The 15,855-nt window shown below is 47.0% G+C and overlaps 1 protein-coding gene across 3 annotated transcripts in view; it reads right to left on the reverse strand.

The window, feature by feature from the left end:
* Positions 1 to 4,106: 4,106 nt before the first annotated feature.
* PRDM16 (PR/SET domain 16) overlaps positions 4,107 to 15,855 on the reverse strand; it is a 308,987-nt gene continuing 297,238 nt past the window's right edge. For 2 of the 3 annotated variants that reach the window (XM_071448934.1, XM_071448933.1), the window contains exons 13-17: positions 14,108 to 14,277; positions 12,782 to 12,956; positions 11,843 to 12,073; positions 8,621 to 8,795; positions 4,107 to 6,087 (exon numbers count right to left, since the gene is read on the reverse strand). In XM_071448934.1, the coding sequence (XP_071305035.1) occupies positions 5,953 to 6,087; positions 8,621 to 8,795; positions 11,843 to 12,073; positions 12,782 to 12,956; positions 14,108 to 14,277 (886 nt within the window). In that variant the 3' untranslated portion in view covers positions 4,107 to 5,952. The remainder of the gene's footprint in view (positions 6,088 to 8,620; positions 8,796 to 11,842; positions 12,074 to 12,781; positions 12,957 to 14,107; positions 14,278 to 15,855) is intronic. The other variant, XM_071448935.1, reaches the window with a different exon arrangement.

Consider the following 15,855-nt stretch of genomic DNA (forward strand, 5'->3'; position numbering starts at 1 on the left):
AACAAGAAACAGCCTCAGGTTGTGCCAGGAGAGATTCAGGTTGGATATGAGGAGGAATTTATTAATGGAAAAGGTGCTCAGGCCTTGGCAGGGGCTGCTCAGAGAGGTTTGGAGTCCCCATCCCTGGAGGTGCCTGGATGTGGCACTCAGTGCTCTGTTCTGGGTGACAAGGTGGGGACTGGATGGTCTTGGAGAGCTTTTCCAAGCTTAATCATTCTGTGATTCCACGATTCTGACCTCAGCAGCGAGTGGGGTGGCCATAATTTAATTTTTGAAACTCTTTTGAGTATTACAAACCACACACACACACGACATCAGACCTCAGAGGTACCACAGAGCAGCAAAGCCAGACAGTGACACACCAATGTCCCATTGCTGGGGACATTCTCCATGGTTATTCCATGAAAAGAAGCTCACGGGACCACTGCTTATAAAAGCACACAGGTTTATTGCATATCAATCTCATGTATAAATTCATTGTAGCATTGGAAAGATTACATTTGGTATACATTCCTATTCTACAGCATTAACCTCAAAATCAGCTTTTTCTATTCATTATTTTAAAGGAATTTCTCTACACAAGTACATTTGTCTTTTATCACAAGCATCAAAATGAAATTTGTAAAATTGCCTTTTTTTTTTAATTATTTTCTACACTTCATATCTTTTATTTCATTATGCTCCCAACAAAGCGATTCCATATTAATTAATAACTGCCAACACTTTTTCTTTCTTCCTTGGCAGTTCAAGGCTTCGAGCCTCGGACGCAAAATCTAATCACATATACAATAAGTGCATCTACGGAATTTTTTCTTTTTAATAAAAATTTCACAAACGGACACAATAATGACTGCTAAACACAAGTCATGCACAGTTTACTTATAAACATAACAGAAGCAATATACAATCAAGAATGATATGGAACAAGCACCATCCTCTTTCTCAATGTTTTTTAAACATTATATGAAAACCAGACATTTACAATTGATTTAAAAAAACACTATACAGGTCTAAAGGAAAAAAAAAATCCAACCTAAATCATATCTGTATTGTAACAATGGGAAAAGGAATGACATAGGATGCACAGATTTATGATTCTTGCAAGCACAATATATATATGTTTTAAATTACATCTTCTGCAGGCTGGAAATGACATCAGGGCAAAACATCTCTTGCTTTGAAGAGAGCAATGAGAATGTAAAATACACTGAGAATTACTTTCAGAATTACTTTGTTCACATGTGAATTGCACATTTGGAAAATCAAAGCTGCCTTTTTTTTTCTTTTTCGTTCTTTTTTTTTTTGTTGTTTTTAAATTTTTTTTTTTAATTTTTTTTTTTAATTTTATTTTTAAATTTCTTCTTCCAAAGTGGTAATAAGAATTAACGACAGAAGAAAGAGAAAAAAAAGAAACCTCGGAATCATTCAAGAACGTTTTTTTAGTCACAGTTTCACTCAACACTACGGAGAAGTTTCATGGCTTTGTGAGAACACTACTGACCACCAGCGAGGAGCAGAGCATTTTTGCCCTTGTGCTGCCAGCACTGACCCGAGCGATGCCACTCCTGCCCTTGGGGACAGCGCTGTCCCCAAGGGTCAGGATCCCCCCAGAAAGGGGCAGGGGGGATCCCTGACCCCCCTGCCCCCCGCCACGCACACACACGCACACACACAGAGTACAGCACGTAAAAAACTGAGTGGGAATTCAACAGATTGGCCTGGCTGGGGGGCACGGGGGGGCTCACGATCCAGTGCTTTGATGCTCAGCGCCAAACTCGTTCACCTCATTGTGCAAGTGCTTCCAAAAGGCTCCCAAGAGCAGCCACTGAGGGCCTAAGTGCTGATTGGGGAAGGGGAAAAGCTTCCCCTGGCTGTGTGAAGGAGGACAGGAGCCCAGCAGGGAGTTTGTCCCAGAATCAGCTGAGCACACCCGCCGTGTTTGCTCAGCTCGGTTTGGGTTTGGGGTTCCGCGCATCGATGTCCCTGTGGTGCCAGGCAAGGCACGGCCTGCTGGCCTTGGACACCTTGGAAAGGCACCCAGAGCAGCCTGAGCGCCAAAGGGAACATCCCAGGCAAGAGCACAGCAGCCCAGCAGGAGAACTGGGTGCCTCAATGTGTCCTGCAGGACCAGGACCTGGACCTGGCACCTCAGCACATCCCATGGGAGAACCTCAGCTCATCCCACTGAGAGCTCCCAGCTGTGACCAACCACAGCGACCACACCAGGACCAGCCTCCAGCTCTGGGCTGCTGGGAAGCAGGGAATGCACAGACACAAGACCCACATCCTCCTCCCTGGCCAGCTCAGGCAGGAAGGTCCAGCTCTGGCCAAGGCAAGGGCTCTTCACAGAGCACCAACACCTCAGCCCTGCACAGCTCCCAGCCCCACCTGACCACTCCAAAAAATCCCCAGGGCTTCTCCTTCTCCCCTCTGTGCTGTTGCAGCTGTGAAAATACTTTAAATAAATAGATCCTACACAAAGCTCTGGGTTTAAACCACACCCTGGCTGCTGGACACACCACAGCCACTTCCCATCCCTGCCACCCTCACCTGCCCTGGATCCCAGCGTGTCCATGGGGTTGGACACCACAGCTCCATGTCTCACCAAAGCTCCCAGAGCTTCCCCAGCACTGGGAAGCCAGCAGTGCTCTGCTAGCAGAACATCCTGCACACAAACCTCTCGGGAAGCAGCCTTGAAAAGGAGAGATTCTCTGCTAAAGCAGCAAAATGGAACCTCCACACCTGCAGTGAGCTGCAGCACGTCCCAAGTGCAATCCAACAAAAGGCAGAGGTTAACAGAAGGTATGTGAGGCTTCCTGTTTCTTTTTGTTAATGGGAAAAATTGAAACTTGTAATCAGTGCTAAATTAGAGGAGTCAGGAGATTCTACAAAACAAGCTAGAGAAAATGGGGAGAAACTGAATTAGGAAATATGAAAAGAAAAAAAAAAATCTTGATTTTAAACCCTATATTTTTAATGTCCTCAATCCCTGGCTGGATAATACCTCCTTGGCCAGGGGCCCTCAGGAGACCCATGGAGAGCCAGGATGAGCCTGGGGAGGGGGACAGTGACAGTGTGAGCTCAGTCAGAGCAAGGACCCGACCAGCTGCTTCTGGAGAAAGGACACAGCTGGCAGCAGGGCTGAGACAGGGACGGGGAGACCATAAATGCCCCAAATAAACCCCCACAGTAACACCTGCATTCCTTAGTACTGGCCCACATTTTGGTGTCCAGCTCAGTGCCACTCCCGCAGCTGCTCTGTGGAGTGTGATGCTGACCTGCCCTGAGGTTTCTTCAAGGGTGAACAAACCATGGTCAGAGCACACAAACACTGCTGCCCACAGATCCTGTCCCAGCACAGCAGAGAGATGCTCAGACATGTGGTTTGTTTCAAACAAACCAGGAGTCCTGGAGCTGCAGCTGGAATGGGACAGTGTGGATCCATCCCCATGTTTCAGGCTGTTCCCATGTTCTCCTGGAGCAGGGCCACGGAGGCAGAGCACCTCCAGTGGCCTCCTCCTCCTCCTCCTCCCAATCACTGGAGCCTTCCTCTGATGGCCCAGGAGCTTCAAGGCAAAGGGGAGCTGAGGGATGATTGTCTGGAGATGAGCAGCACCACTGGCAGCACTGACTGGGCTCATTTGGCACATGGACAAAATCTTCCTGCTCCCTCTTATCCCACATCCAACCTCACCAGCACGATTTTGGTCCTTCACTACATACTCATATTAACATGATTTCTTCACAAGAATGATAGCTAATGTAAAAAAAAAATACTGTTAAGGAAGAAATAAAATAAGAAAGGAATTAGCCCAAAATGACAAGTTCTATACAGATTAAAATAAATTCCATCAGGAAAAGAAAGAATTCTTTTATTATTTTCAGTTGGCCCCTGTGGGAATAATTTAAAGGCCAAATGCCTGGGCAGGGCTGTGCTGCAGCCTGTGGGGATGGGATGGGGATGGGGATGGGATGGGATGGGGATGGGATGGGGATGGGATGGGGATGGGATGGGATGGGATGGGATGGGATGGGGATGGGATGGATGGATGGGATGGATGGATGGGATGGGATGGGATGGGGATGGGATGGGATGGGATTGGGATGGGATGGGATGGGATGGGATGGGATGGGATGGGATGGATGGGATGGGATGATATGGATGGATGGATGGATGGATGGGATGGGGTGGGATGGGATGGGATGGGATGGGATGGGATGGGATGCATGGATGGATGGGACAGGGCTGTCCCTCTCCTCCACAGAGCTGGGATTCCCCAGCAGGGTTTGCTCTCCTACCCAGGAGCTTTGTGCAAATACAAGAAGCAGCTCGGTCACACCACCTGGTGCTCTCAGAGCCTTGGGCACTTTCACAGGATGTTGTGGAAAACCAAAAAGGGGAGGGTGAATTTTCTAAGGAAAACACACTGGTGCTGCTAATTTACCTTTTGTTCTCTCTGTACCAAAGCCACCCTGGATGCTTTCCTGTGGGGAAAGCTCCCCAAAATCAGCCCCACACGTGCTCTTGGGTGCAAAGCTGACTTGCAAAGGTGTCACACCCAACTCTGACTCTGCTTGGTTCAGAGAGCTGGTTCTGTTGTTTTGGCCTGCTGGAATGAGGCTTCCCACATTAGACTGGCTTAGAACCCTCCATTTGACCTTTTCCATGGCTTTCCTAACCATTCCAAAAAGGAATGTCATCTCCAAATTCCCTGCTCCAGCAGCAGATGGGAATTGCAGTGGAGAACAGCACAAAGCCCACAGGATTTGTGGAGGCTGCTGTGTATCAGTAGACAAGATGAGGTTTGGAAGTGATTGGAAATCACTCATAAAATCTCTGTGAGAAATTTTAGAGTCTGAGAGACAGCTGGATCCTTATCTCCATGCTCTGCACCCCTCAGGCTGCTGGAGCACGGAAATGTTCATCTTCCTACCTAAATTCCAGGCCAAGCAGGTGGCACAGAGGGAAAAACCAGGCCAAAACAACGGTGTGAATCAGAGATCTGTGCCACAGATACCACCAGCACAGGGTGATGTCACCCTGAAACCCTGACACGCCAGCAGAGACGTGTCTGAGCTGCCCTGGCTTTGCCCAGCACACATTTCCTTATGCACAACCAGGGAAGCCTTTACCCTGTGACCTCTCTGCTTGGAAATCCAAGCATTTCCAGGAGCTCCAGCAGCCTGGCTCTGTCCCAGGCACTCCCAGGAGGGGCAGGGAGCTCTGCCAGCCTTGCTCAGGGCACATCCACGTCCGTGTGACACATCTGCCACCCCAGCCTCAGCACTGTTCCAGGCTGGGAGCTGCGTGTGGCTCACTGCAGGCAACGTGGCCTCACCTTGCAGGAGCTTTGCACTGTGCCAGTGTTTTGCTGGGAGCAAAGGGCAGGATGGTGTTTCTGTGGGAGTGCAGGATTCTTTTTGGGGGGGGTCAGTTTAGTGGGTTGGATTTGCCTTTCCCTGGCGTAACTCCAGTGGCTGGGTCACAGTTGCACCAGGGACAGGTCACACCTGGCTCTCTTCCCTTGGTGCTTCACCATTCAGCTGGATGGGAAGGAAATGCTGCCCTGTGGTTCCAAGCTGTCATTCATTCCTGCTCAGGCTGTGCTGGCTCAGTGACCTCAGTTTGGAAGGTTGGAGGGGGCCAATCTTTGATTGCACTGCTGCAATTCGTGTCTTGCTCACGCTGTTCCTACAGGCTGTGAAATCCTGGGGCTGCTTCAGCGTTATCCAGTTTGGGAGAGGTTCATTGTGATAAATTAGAAAGGAGAACTCTAGAGAGATAAAAATGCAGGACGTGTGGGTCGGATGTGACAGGTTTCCTTCTCAGCCCAAAGTCCAGACGACTCCCTGAGGCCCTCTCATCCATCTTCTGCTCGCTGGGATTTTGCTGGGATGGCTGCAGCACCACCACCGCCTCACCTGGGCTCTGGCCAGTGCCTTGTGGACCTCTCAGAGGTGATTGATGGGGTTAAAGGTCCCCGACTCTGAAGCTGCTCCTGCCATGTCCAGCCAAGCCCCCAGAGAGCTCTGGGAGGACGTGTGGAGGGGAGCGTTCTCAGACAGGGACAGCATCATTGCATAAGCCTGGGGAGACAGGGGGCAAGGGCAACAGTGAGAACACAGCATGGAGGAGCACTGTGGAAAACACAGCAGCACCCAGCCCTGCCCACCTGGGCCAGCAGCATCCTCTGTGCTGGGCTCAACTCACATCCATCCACCTCTCAAAAAAAAAACAACCAGATTTGTCATGGTTTATAGGGGCAGAAACCATCATTCCCTCTGGTTTTCACAGGACTAAACCCATCCTGCGCTGCCTGTGCTCTGTGACAAAGCTCCACATGATTCCAGGCTCTGCTCCCAGGGGAAAGCAGCTGGGGCTTGTTACTAAAAAATAAAAATTTTTAATAACAAGCCCCTGTTACTGGGGCTTGTTATTAAAAAATCACATCCCCAGAGACCAGCAAGGCTGGGCTGAGGCAGCAGTGCCCTGCATAAGCCTGGGGGAGAAAGGGATGCAGGGGCACACAGGGTGGAGGAACATTGTGGAAAACACAGCAGCACCCAGCCCTGCCCACCTGGGCCAGCAGCATCCTCTGTGGATGCTCAACTCACATCCATGCACCTCTCAAAAACCCCAGATTTGTCATGGTTTATAGGAGGGACCATCATTCCCACTGGTTTTCACAGGACTAAACCCATCCTGCACTGCCTGTGCTCTGTGACAAACCTCCACATGATTCCAGGCTCTGCTCCCAGGGGAAAGCAGCTGCTACTGGGGTTTGTTATTAAAAAATCACATCCCCAGAGATCAGTGAGGCTGGGCTGGGGCAGCAGTGCTCTGGCAATGGGGCAGCAATGCCCAGTGGGATGTGGTGAGCTCATCCTGCCTGCCATGGCCCCACTGGCGATGCCAGCGTGGATATTTAGGGATGGGGAATTCTCATTGGCATGGCCAGTGTGCCCAGGGTGGGTTTATTGCTGCAGTGAAACCCTCAAAGGTGTCTGGTGAGGGAAATGCAGCGAGATTTGTTTGTCCTCTTACCAAACTGCTGGTTCCTTGTAACCTGGCTGCTCTCCCTCCACCAGGACACAAGAATTGTCCTAAACATTTCTCTGTGCCCTTTCTCAGCCCACCTGCTGTATGATAACCTCAGACAGCAGAGGGGAAAACCAATGTCATTGTCACCCACGGCCTGAAAAAGAGGAGGACACAGTCCCCACCCTTCCCACCACCCTGCCTCAGGGAAGAAGTACAGTGTTTGGGTTTTGTGGGCACACACACTCTTCTAAAATGGCTTAAAACCAAGCCAAAGGAGTGCTGTGCTGCTCACACCAAGGTGTTATATTACCTGCCAAAAGATGGGTCAAATTATTTAAGTTGCTTGTTGTGGTTCAAGTGTAAAACAGAGCCAAAAATTAAAAATACCTTCCCCCATCCAAGCACAGGCTGTAGCAGGGTGGTACATTGGAAAAAAACAAGCTGCTCCCAAAGAATTAGTGCATTTGGGATGTTAGTGACAGGACACAGGGAAGAGTCAGGCAAGTGGCTTGTGGTTAAATGGGTGTCACCCCAAAAAACTGCTGAGCTCTCTCTTCCAGCAGCCCCTCCCCAGCCTCACTACTGGCACCCACTATGAAGGAGGAAAAAACATTTCCCAAGTTTTGGATGATGCTAATTCAAAAATCATGTTCTGCATGGTGGCTGCACTAAGCTACTGCTCTGCCGGGCATTTGAAATAGATTTTGGGATAAATTCTGTTGCTTTAGGGTCAGAAAGGGCCCCTGAGGTGAGAGCTGTACTCATCCCCCAGCAGGGGCTGTGTCCTCTCTCCAGCCCAGGAAACTTCACTGGACAGTTCTTTTGTGAGAATCCTTGTGGAGGGATCAAGAGATCAACTCCATAAACCCAGACTGGGTATTTTGGCTAATAAAAAAACAGAAAGCACACACAAACCTGCCCCAAATCTCCAGATTCACTCCAAGAATCTCAGTAATTCTGAGATGCCATTCTGATGGTTTTTGGTGCATCTAAACTGATCTGGCTCACAGGGTTAGGATTTTTCTTTTTCATTTTCTGGTTTACTTTTAGAAATCAAGGAGATAAACAAGGATACCCTCTAGACATGCTGGGTTGCAAGTCCTGGATACATTCTTGTCTTTTACACCTGTTTTGATCAAACTTTGCTGCTGTTTCTGCAGACCAAAGCTCAGTGGTCACCAACAGAAGAGCCACCCCACAGTATAAATAAATAAGGAGTTATAAAAATATTTATGCAGACAGATAAAAACACACAAATGCCTCTCCCTTCCTGTATAGCCCCATTCTCACTGCACAGGCTGAGATAAATCCTTCTAAAGGTGATACCCACTCCCTTCCTCCTCTATTTCAATTTAGCTGCAACAAGACACATTCATGTGTGTGCTAGAATTCCTGCTGGAAAGGGGGAATAACCTTCAGGAAGGGGAAAATAACCCACTGGAAAGGGGGAATAACCTTCTGGAAGGGGAAAGTAACCCACTGGAAATGGAAAATAACCCTTGGCTGGAGGAGGCCAGCTGCTCCCTAATCTGGTGGCAAGCTAATGGCAAGCTAGGAAAATGTTCTGGATATACCCACCTGGTTTTTAGCCTGCCTGTACAGAGTCTGTTTTATTGCCTCAGAGTCTAAGGTGGAATTAAACACATCTTTAACTTCAAAGGCTTCCTCGGCCGCTTTGCGGAGATCCAGCCCCTTCCCAAAATTCGGCATCTGCTCCAAATCTAACAGGCCGGCTTCGTCCTCCTCAACACACCTGTACCAAGGACCAGGGGAAGGGGTGACCTGTGTTAGCTCGTCTGGCCCACAGCCTGCATGCACCACCCACGGGGGCTCACCAGCCACATGCGTGAAGGGATGGACAGACGGACACGGACACGGCATGGCATGGGGAGGAGCGAGGAGGAGGTGGTGTGGCAGGCACACAGGGCCTGCAATGCCTCCAGAGGAGATGCCTGGTCATGATGAGTGGGCCTCAGAAGCCCCTTTTTCCACCTTCAGACCCTTGTTATCTCTCTGTAAGAGTATAGGTCACGTTCCCCTCGACCCCTACTGTTGGAGAATTCCTAAAACTCCTGTACCCTATATAACTCCTATACTCCTATACCCTATATAACTCCTATAATCCTATACCCTATATAACTCCTATACTCCTATACCCTATAGAACTCCTATAATCCTATATAAAGGTTATATAAAGATATACTCCTATACCCTTTATAAATCCTATACCCTATAGAACTCCTATAATCCTATATAAAGGTTATATAAAGATATACTCCTATACCCTTTATAAATCCTATACACTATAGAACTCCTATACCCTATATAAAGGTTATATAAAGATATACTCCTATACCCTTTATAAATCCTATACCCTATATAACTCCTATAATCCTATACCCTATAGAACTCCTGTACCCTATATAAAGAGTATATAAAGATATACTCCTATGCCCTATATAACTCCTATACTCCTATACCCTATATAACTCCTGTACCCTATATAAAGGGTATATAGAGATATACTCCTGTACCCTATATAAAAAGTATATAAAGATATACTCCTATACCCTTTATAAATCCTATACCCTATATAACTCCTATAATCCTATACCCTATAGAACTCCTGTACCCTATATAAAGAGTATATAAAGATATACTCCTATTGCCTATATAACTCCTATATAACTCCTGCACCCTATATAACTCCTATGCCCTATATAACTCCTATACTCGTATACCCTATATAACTCCTGTACCCTATATAAAGAGTATATAGAGATATACTCCTATGCCCTATATAACTCCTATTCCCTATACAACTCCTATACTCCTACACCCCATATAACTCCTATACCCTATATAAAGGGTGTATAAAGAGCTACTTTTGCCCAGTTCGGCAGAAGAGCTGTCCCTGAGACCTTCACAGAAGATTCAATAAAAAGACACCCCTGTGGAACCTCACACAGCCTTCCCTCTCTCCCTGTGTCCGCCCAAGGCACTTAGAAAGCTGAATTCACAGATGAGCTGATAATCACTAAAGAGCTGATCTCACTAAGAGCTGAGCTTGCTAAGGTAGCCTGCCTGAGGGGCCCAGACAGGTCATGCTTAACTGGACTTCTCTGTCTTGGGCAGCCACAGCAGCAGCCAGGGTCAGGGGGACCCCAAAATGCCAGAGTTGCCTCAAAGTGGAAAGCAGCAAGCAGCAGGTTCTGTCTGAGGTTCTGTGTCACCACATTTCTCTTCACAGAGAAAAGAAAGGCACGACTTCCCAAGAAATTTCTGGCATTCATGTTCTATGAACCTCAGAGAAAGGAAAAACAATTCTTATCTCATTTGCTGCTCCTGTGTTTGTTCACAAGTGGAATGCATGGTGGAAGATTGTTTACCTGAAGGGAATTGATGACTGGATTCTGGTCTGAGTGTTTTGATTCACTGACCAGTTGGATCCAGGTGTGTGTGTGTTGGGACTGTTGGGACAGTCACGAGATTCTGGGCAGTTGAGTGCTTGGCAGATTCAGTTTAGATGTAATGTAATATAATGTAATAAAATATAGAATAATATAGTATAATAAAGTAATTAATTAGCCACCAGTGACAGTTCTGCACCAAAACCAGAGGTGCTTTTAAGCTGAGTGAGGCATCACTTGCTGTTGTGTGGCTTGTGCTGGGAATACCCCCAGAAACTGGGGCAAGCTGCAGCAAAAAGAGAGCTGAGCCTGTGCTATGTGCAGCAATCTTTCATTTTGAAGGTGTTCAGACATGGCCTGACCTTGGGGGAAAAAATCCTTCACTTTTTATAGAATAATGGGATCTGGTTTGGGTTGGGACCTTAAAGATTGTCTCATTTCACCTCTGCCATGGGCTGTCCCAGGCTGCTCCCTGCCCCGTCCAACCTGGCCTTGGGCACTTCCAGGGATCCAGGGGCAGCCACAGCTGCTCTGGGCACCCTGTGCCAGGGCCTGCCCACCCTCACAGGGAAGGATTTCCCTTGAAGACCAAACCTATATCTCTCCTCTTTCAGTGTAAATCCATTCTCCCTTGTCCTGTCACTCCAGATCCTTGGAAAGAGTCTCCCTTGATATTTCCAGCAGCTTCCTTCAGGCACTGGAACCTTGGAGCCTTCTCTCCTCCAGGCTGAACTGAAATCCCAGTTCCCTCAGCCTTGCCTCCCAGCAGAGCTGCTCCATCCCTCTGATCACCCTGGGGCCTCCTCTGGGCTCTCTGCAGCAGCTCCAGGTCCTTCCTATGCTGGGACCCCAGGGCTGGAGGCAGCTCTGCAGGTGGGGTCTCACCTGGGCAGGGCAGAGGGGCAGAATCCCCTTTTTCCAGAGCTCCAAGAATATTTTGCTCCAACTCAAAGGGCCATAGCAGCACCAAAGGCATTGCACAGACTCCTCTTGCCTTGCCCTGATCAGTTTTGGAGAGAAAAACGACACCTGCTGAGCTGTGGTACCCTGGAAACTCTGGGTTTGTGTCTGTTCTCCTGCTCCAGACTCCTCTTGCCTTGCCCTGATCAGTTTTGGAGAGAAAAACGACACCTGCTGAGCTGTGGTACCCTGGAAACTCTGGGTTTTGTGTCTGTTCTCCTGTTTAGACTCCTCAAGCCTTGGATATCATTCCAGCCTCTCCTTGCAGTCCACTTGTCTCGAGTCCCACCCAAAATGATGAAATGGAATCTGGAGTGAAGGTTTGGATCCAACCAGAGGCATGGCATGGCTTGGAGAACAAACCCACGGCACTCACGATGCACCACAGACACGGGCAGGGCTCTGAGCCCCCCAGGAACGGCCCCCTCACCTTCGGGTGTGGTCAAAGCTCATGGTGAGAGACGTGGGCTCCTCGTCCTCCTCATCCTCGAACGCTCCCCGGGGCTCCGCCGTGGGCGATGCCGTCTCGTCCTGGGATTTCCCAGTCAGGCTGTCATCATCTTCCTCTTCCAGTTCTTCGTCCTCATCGTCCACATCTTCTGCCTTCTCGTTTGCCAGTCCGTGGCACTGGGAATTGCCATCAATATCCTGGATTTCTGGCCTGGAATGGTTGGTTGAAGGGCAGGGAGGAGAAGAGGAAGAAGAAGAAAGAGGAAAGAAGAAAGAAGAAAGAAGAAAGGAGAAAGAAGAAAGAAGAAAGAAGAAAGAAGAAAGAAGAAAAAGAAGAAAGAAGAAAGAAGAAAGAAGAAAGAAGAAAGAAGAAAGAAGAAAGAAAGAAGAAAGAAGAAAGAAAGAAGGAAGAAGAAAGAAGAAGGAAGAAGAAAGAAGAAAGAAGAAAGAAGGAAGAAGAAAGAAGAAAGAAGAGGAAAAAAAAAGATGACAAATGTTTATGTCATATATTCTCACTATAATGAAAAACTTTGATAATGTTATGCACAGATATGAACACAGAGACACATTTATATACACATAGATATTATTTAAAATGTTACAAAGAAGAAAACCAATGTGCTTCAGGCATTTAAAAATCACCCTTCACTGTTCCTAAGGGCCAATGAGCACATTGACAATGCACCAACCTCAAGGCTTTTTGAACTACAAAAATTGATTTAAATGCTGGTTTTTCATCTCTTAAAATTAACATTTGTGAAACAAGCAGCTTTCTTCCTTCTCTGGGCTCTGTCCTCCAACAATTTCCCTTTGAGCAAAGAGCAGGAGGAAGCTTCTACCAGCCAGCCTGAATTCCCTCTTTTATTACTCTGCTGCTCATGCCTGCCCTGTCAGCAGATAATTTTATTTCCTTGCCTACCTTTTATCTGCTAAAGCCGACGCCTGATTCATCTCGCTGTTGGCAATAAAATTCCTGATTTCTGAGAAATAGGAATCCTCTTTTTCGTCTAAAAGTGCATGGTTGTCTGATTCCGAGTTGGGGGAGGAGGCGCTGGTCCCGAGGTGGTTGGTGATGACTCCGGAGTGCTGGCTCACTGTGGGGCAGCAGCAACAACAGGAGAGACAACAGGAGTTGTGAGGAAACAAATCCACAATGTTCTCAACAGCCCTCTCGCCTTGTATGGGTGGTTTAATGCTCAAGAGGAAAGCCATGGAGCAAAGGTCCCAAAGGAAAATTGTGTTTTCCAGACCAAAATGCAGGCGATATTTGGCATTTATGGACAGTACACACAATTTAACAACCATTGCAGAGCTGTTTGCCTACAACTTTTCTATAATACATTTTTTCACCCATGACGTGAAATCACTTCATCACAGCAGTTCCTTCTTTTCATTTCCTTACATTAAAAAAAAAAAATCTATGTTCTTGAACTTCCAAAAAATCTCTACAAACAACCCTACAAACTCATCCCCTGTGCATTCCAGAGAGGCTTCCCAAGGGCCAAGACCATGGAGTCTCCTCTCTCCAGTCGTCCCCAGAGTGTTTTCCTACCTGGAACATTCTAGCAAAGGTCCCAAAGGAAGATTGTGTTTTCCAGACCAAAATGCAGGCGATATTTGGCATTTATGGACAGTACACACAATTTAACAACCATTGAAGAGCTGTTTGCCTACAACTTTTCTATAATACATTTTTTTACCCATGATGTGAAATCACTTCATCACAGCAGTTCCTTCCTTTAATTTTCTTATGTTAAAAAAGAATCTATTTATCTTCTTGAACTTCCAAAAAAACCCCACAAACAACCCTACAAACTCATCCCCTGTGCATTCCAGAGAGGTTTCCCAAGGGCCAAGACCATGGAGTCTCCTCTCTCCAGTGGTCCCCAGAGTGTTTTCCTACCTGGAACATTCTAGCAAAGGTCCCAAAGGAAGATTGTGTTTTCCAGACCAAAACGCAGGTGATATTTGGCATTTATGGACAGTACACACAATTTAACAACCATTGCAGAGCTGTTTGCCTACAACTTTTCCATAATACATTTTTTCACCCATGACGTGAAATCACTTCATCACAGCAATTCCTTCCTTTCATTTTTATGTCAAAACCTCTTTATCTTCTTGAACTTCCAAAAAAACCCTACAAACAACCCTAAAACCTCATCCTTGGGGGGACAGTGCATTCCAGTGAGGCTTCCCAAGGGCCATGGCCATGGAGTCTCCTCTCTCCAGAGTGTTTTCCTACCTGGAACGTTTTCATGCTCGTGCTTCTTCAGGTGCCTGTCGAGGTTGGTCTGCTGCCCAAAGCACCTGTTGCACAGGTGGCACTTGAATGGCTTCTCCTTGTTGTGGATGTTCCTGACGTGCCTCTGCAGGTTGGAGGAAATGCTGAATGACCTGTCACAGTATTTACACCTGGAAAACAACAGCAAAGGGTGCAACGTGAGGAAAAAAACAAAAAAGAATTTAAAAAAAGGAGAAAAATCTGACTACCAAAACCCCAGGAAATGTTGGTCTATAAATCTTTACTCAGGAATAAAGATTGTGCTGAAGGAAGCACAAAGCATTAATCATCCCAGACAAATCTGATATTATTGTTACTCAAGGAGAACAAAGAAAGGATTAGGATTAATTAGGAAGTGAGTCGTCCAAACAAATAAGAGTTTGAAACACAATAATGACTTTTCCATGCATGGATGTAGGAATTGAGAGAGGTGGATTTATTCCTTCAATTTTTTTTTGAGAGGAATCAGGTGAAATATGGCTGTGGAGGGAGGACAAGGAAGACAGAAGAAGAAAGAAGGGAGGTGAAATGTATAAAATAGTTATGAACTGGCAAATCCCTGCGTGACAGTTAGCTGGACACACAGAAAATTCCGGCTTTATTTGTGAAATTCCTTGTGGTACTGGACATGCAGGGATTTCAGCATGGCTTTAAAGGTAACTATAACTATTCTTATAGCAAAGAAATCCACCATCCTTTCCAAACAGGGTAAGATTTACTCCTAGGAGTGAATATCTGGTTTGTGATGAAAAGCTGGAAGGGAAGGAGCCGAGCCAGGATGTTCAGGGGAGCTGCTGAGAGAAGAGATGCTCAATCTCTGAGCTCAATCTCTGCAGGACCCACAGCAGATGGGCTGGGGGCTTGCTCAAAGCCACCACCACCCCTTTTTTTGGGTTTAGATTCCCTCCAAATAAATGGGAATTGGGAATTTTTGGGTTTAGATTCCCTCCAAATAAATGGGAATCGGGAATTTTTGGGTTTAGATTCCCTCCAAATAAATGGGAATTGGGAATTTTTGGGTTTAGATTCCCTCCAAATAAATGGGAATTGGGAATTTTTGGGTTTAGATTCCCTCCGAATAAATGGGAATTGGGAACTTTTGGGTTTAGATTCCCTCCAAGTAAATGGGAACTGGGAATTTTTGGGTTTAGATTCCCTCCGAATAAATGGGAACTGGGAATTTTTGGGTTTAGATTCCCTCCAAATAAATGGGAACTGGGAATTTTTGGGTTTAGATTCCCTCCAAATAAATGGGAACTGGGAATTTTTGGGTTTAGATTCCCTCCAAATAAATGGGAATTGGGAATTTTTGGGTTTAGATTCCCTCCAAATAAATGGGATGGTGGTGAGAGGGCTCCCAGCTCCCAGCGCAGAGCGGGAGCCGCTGATGGACTGAAGGTGGCAGCTCCGAGCTGCGCTGGAGAGTTTGGGTCGAAAACTCCTGAAAGCATCATTCCTGCCCGAATGCCTCGTTCCATCTCCCTCTAAACACGTCGCTTGTGCCTCGGCAAAGCTGCTGCCCCCACGGCTCTGCTTCCAAAACCCACGAGCAGCAGAATCTGTCCCTGCTGCAAATCCGGGATGCTTCCAAAAATTCCAGCTCTTCCCAAACCCTTGTAATCCCAGAATAAATCCACACCAGCAGGCTCCAGATTCTGGATTTGTTCCAGAATAAATCCACTCTGAGCTCCTCTAACCCACAGCAACAT

This window comes from Agelaius tricolor, unplaced genomic scaffold (assembly GCF_023055355.1).
Source record: "Agelaius tricolor isolate 1412-34295 unplaced genomic scaffold, bAgeTri1.0.p SCAF_28, whole genome shotgun sequence".
Lineage (NCBI taxonomy): Eukaryota > Metazoa > Chordata > Aves > Passeriformes > Icteridae > Agelaius > Agelaius tricolor.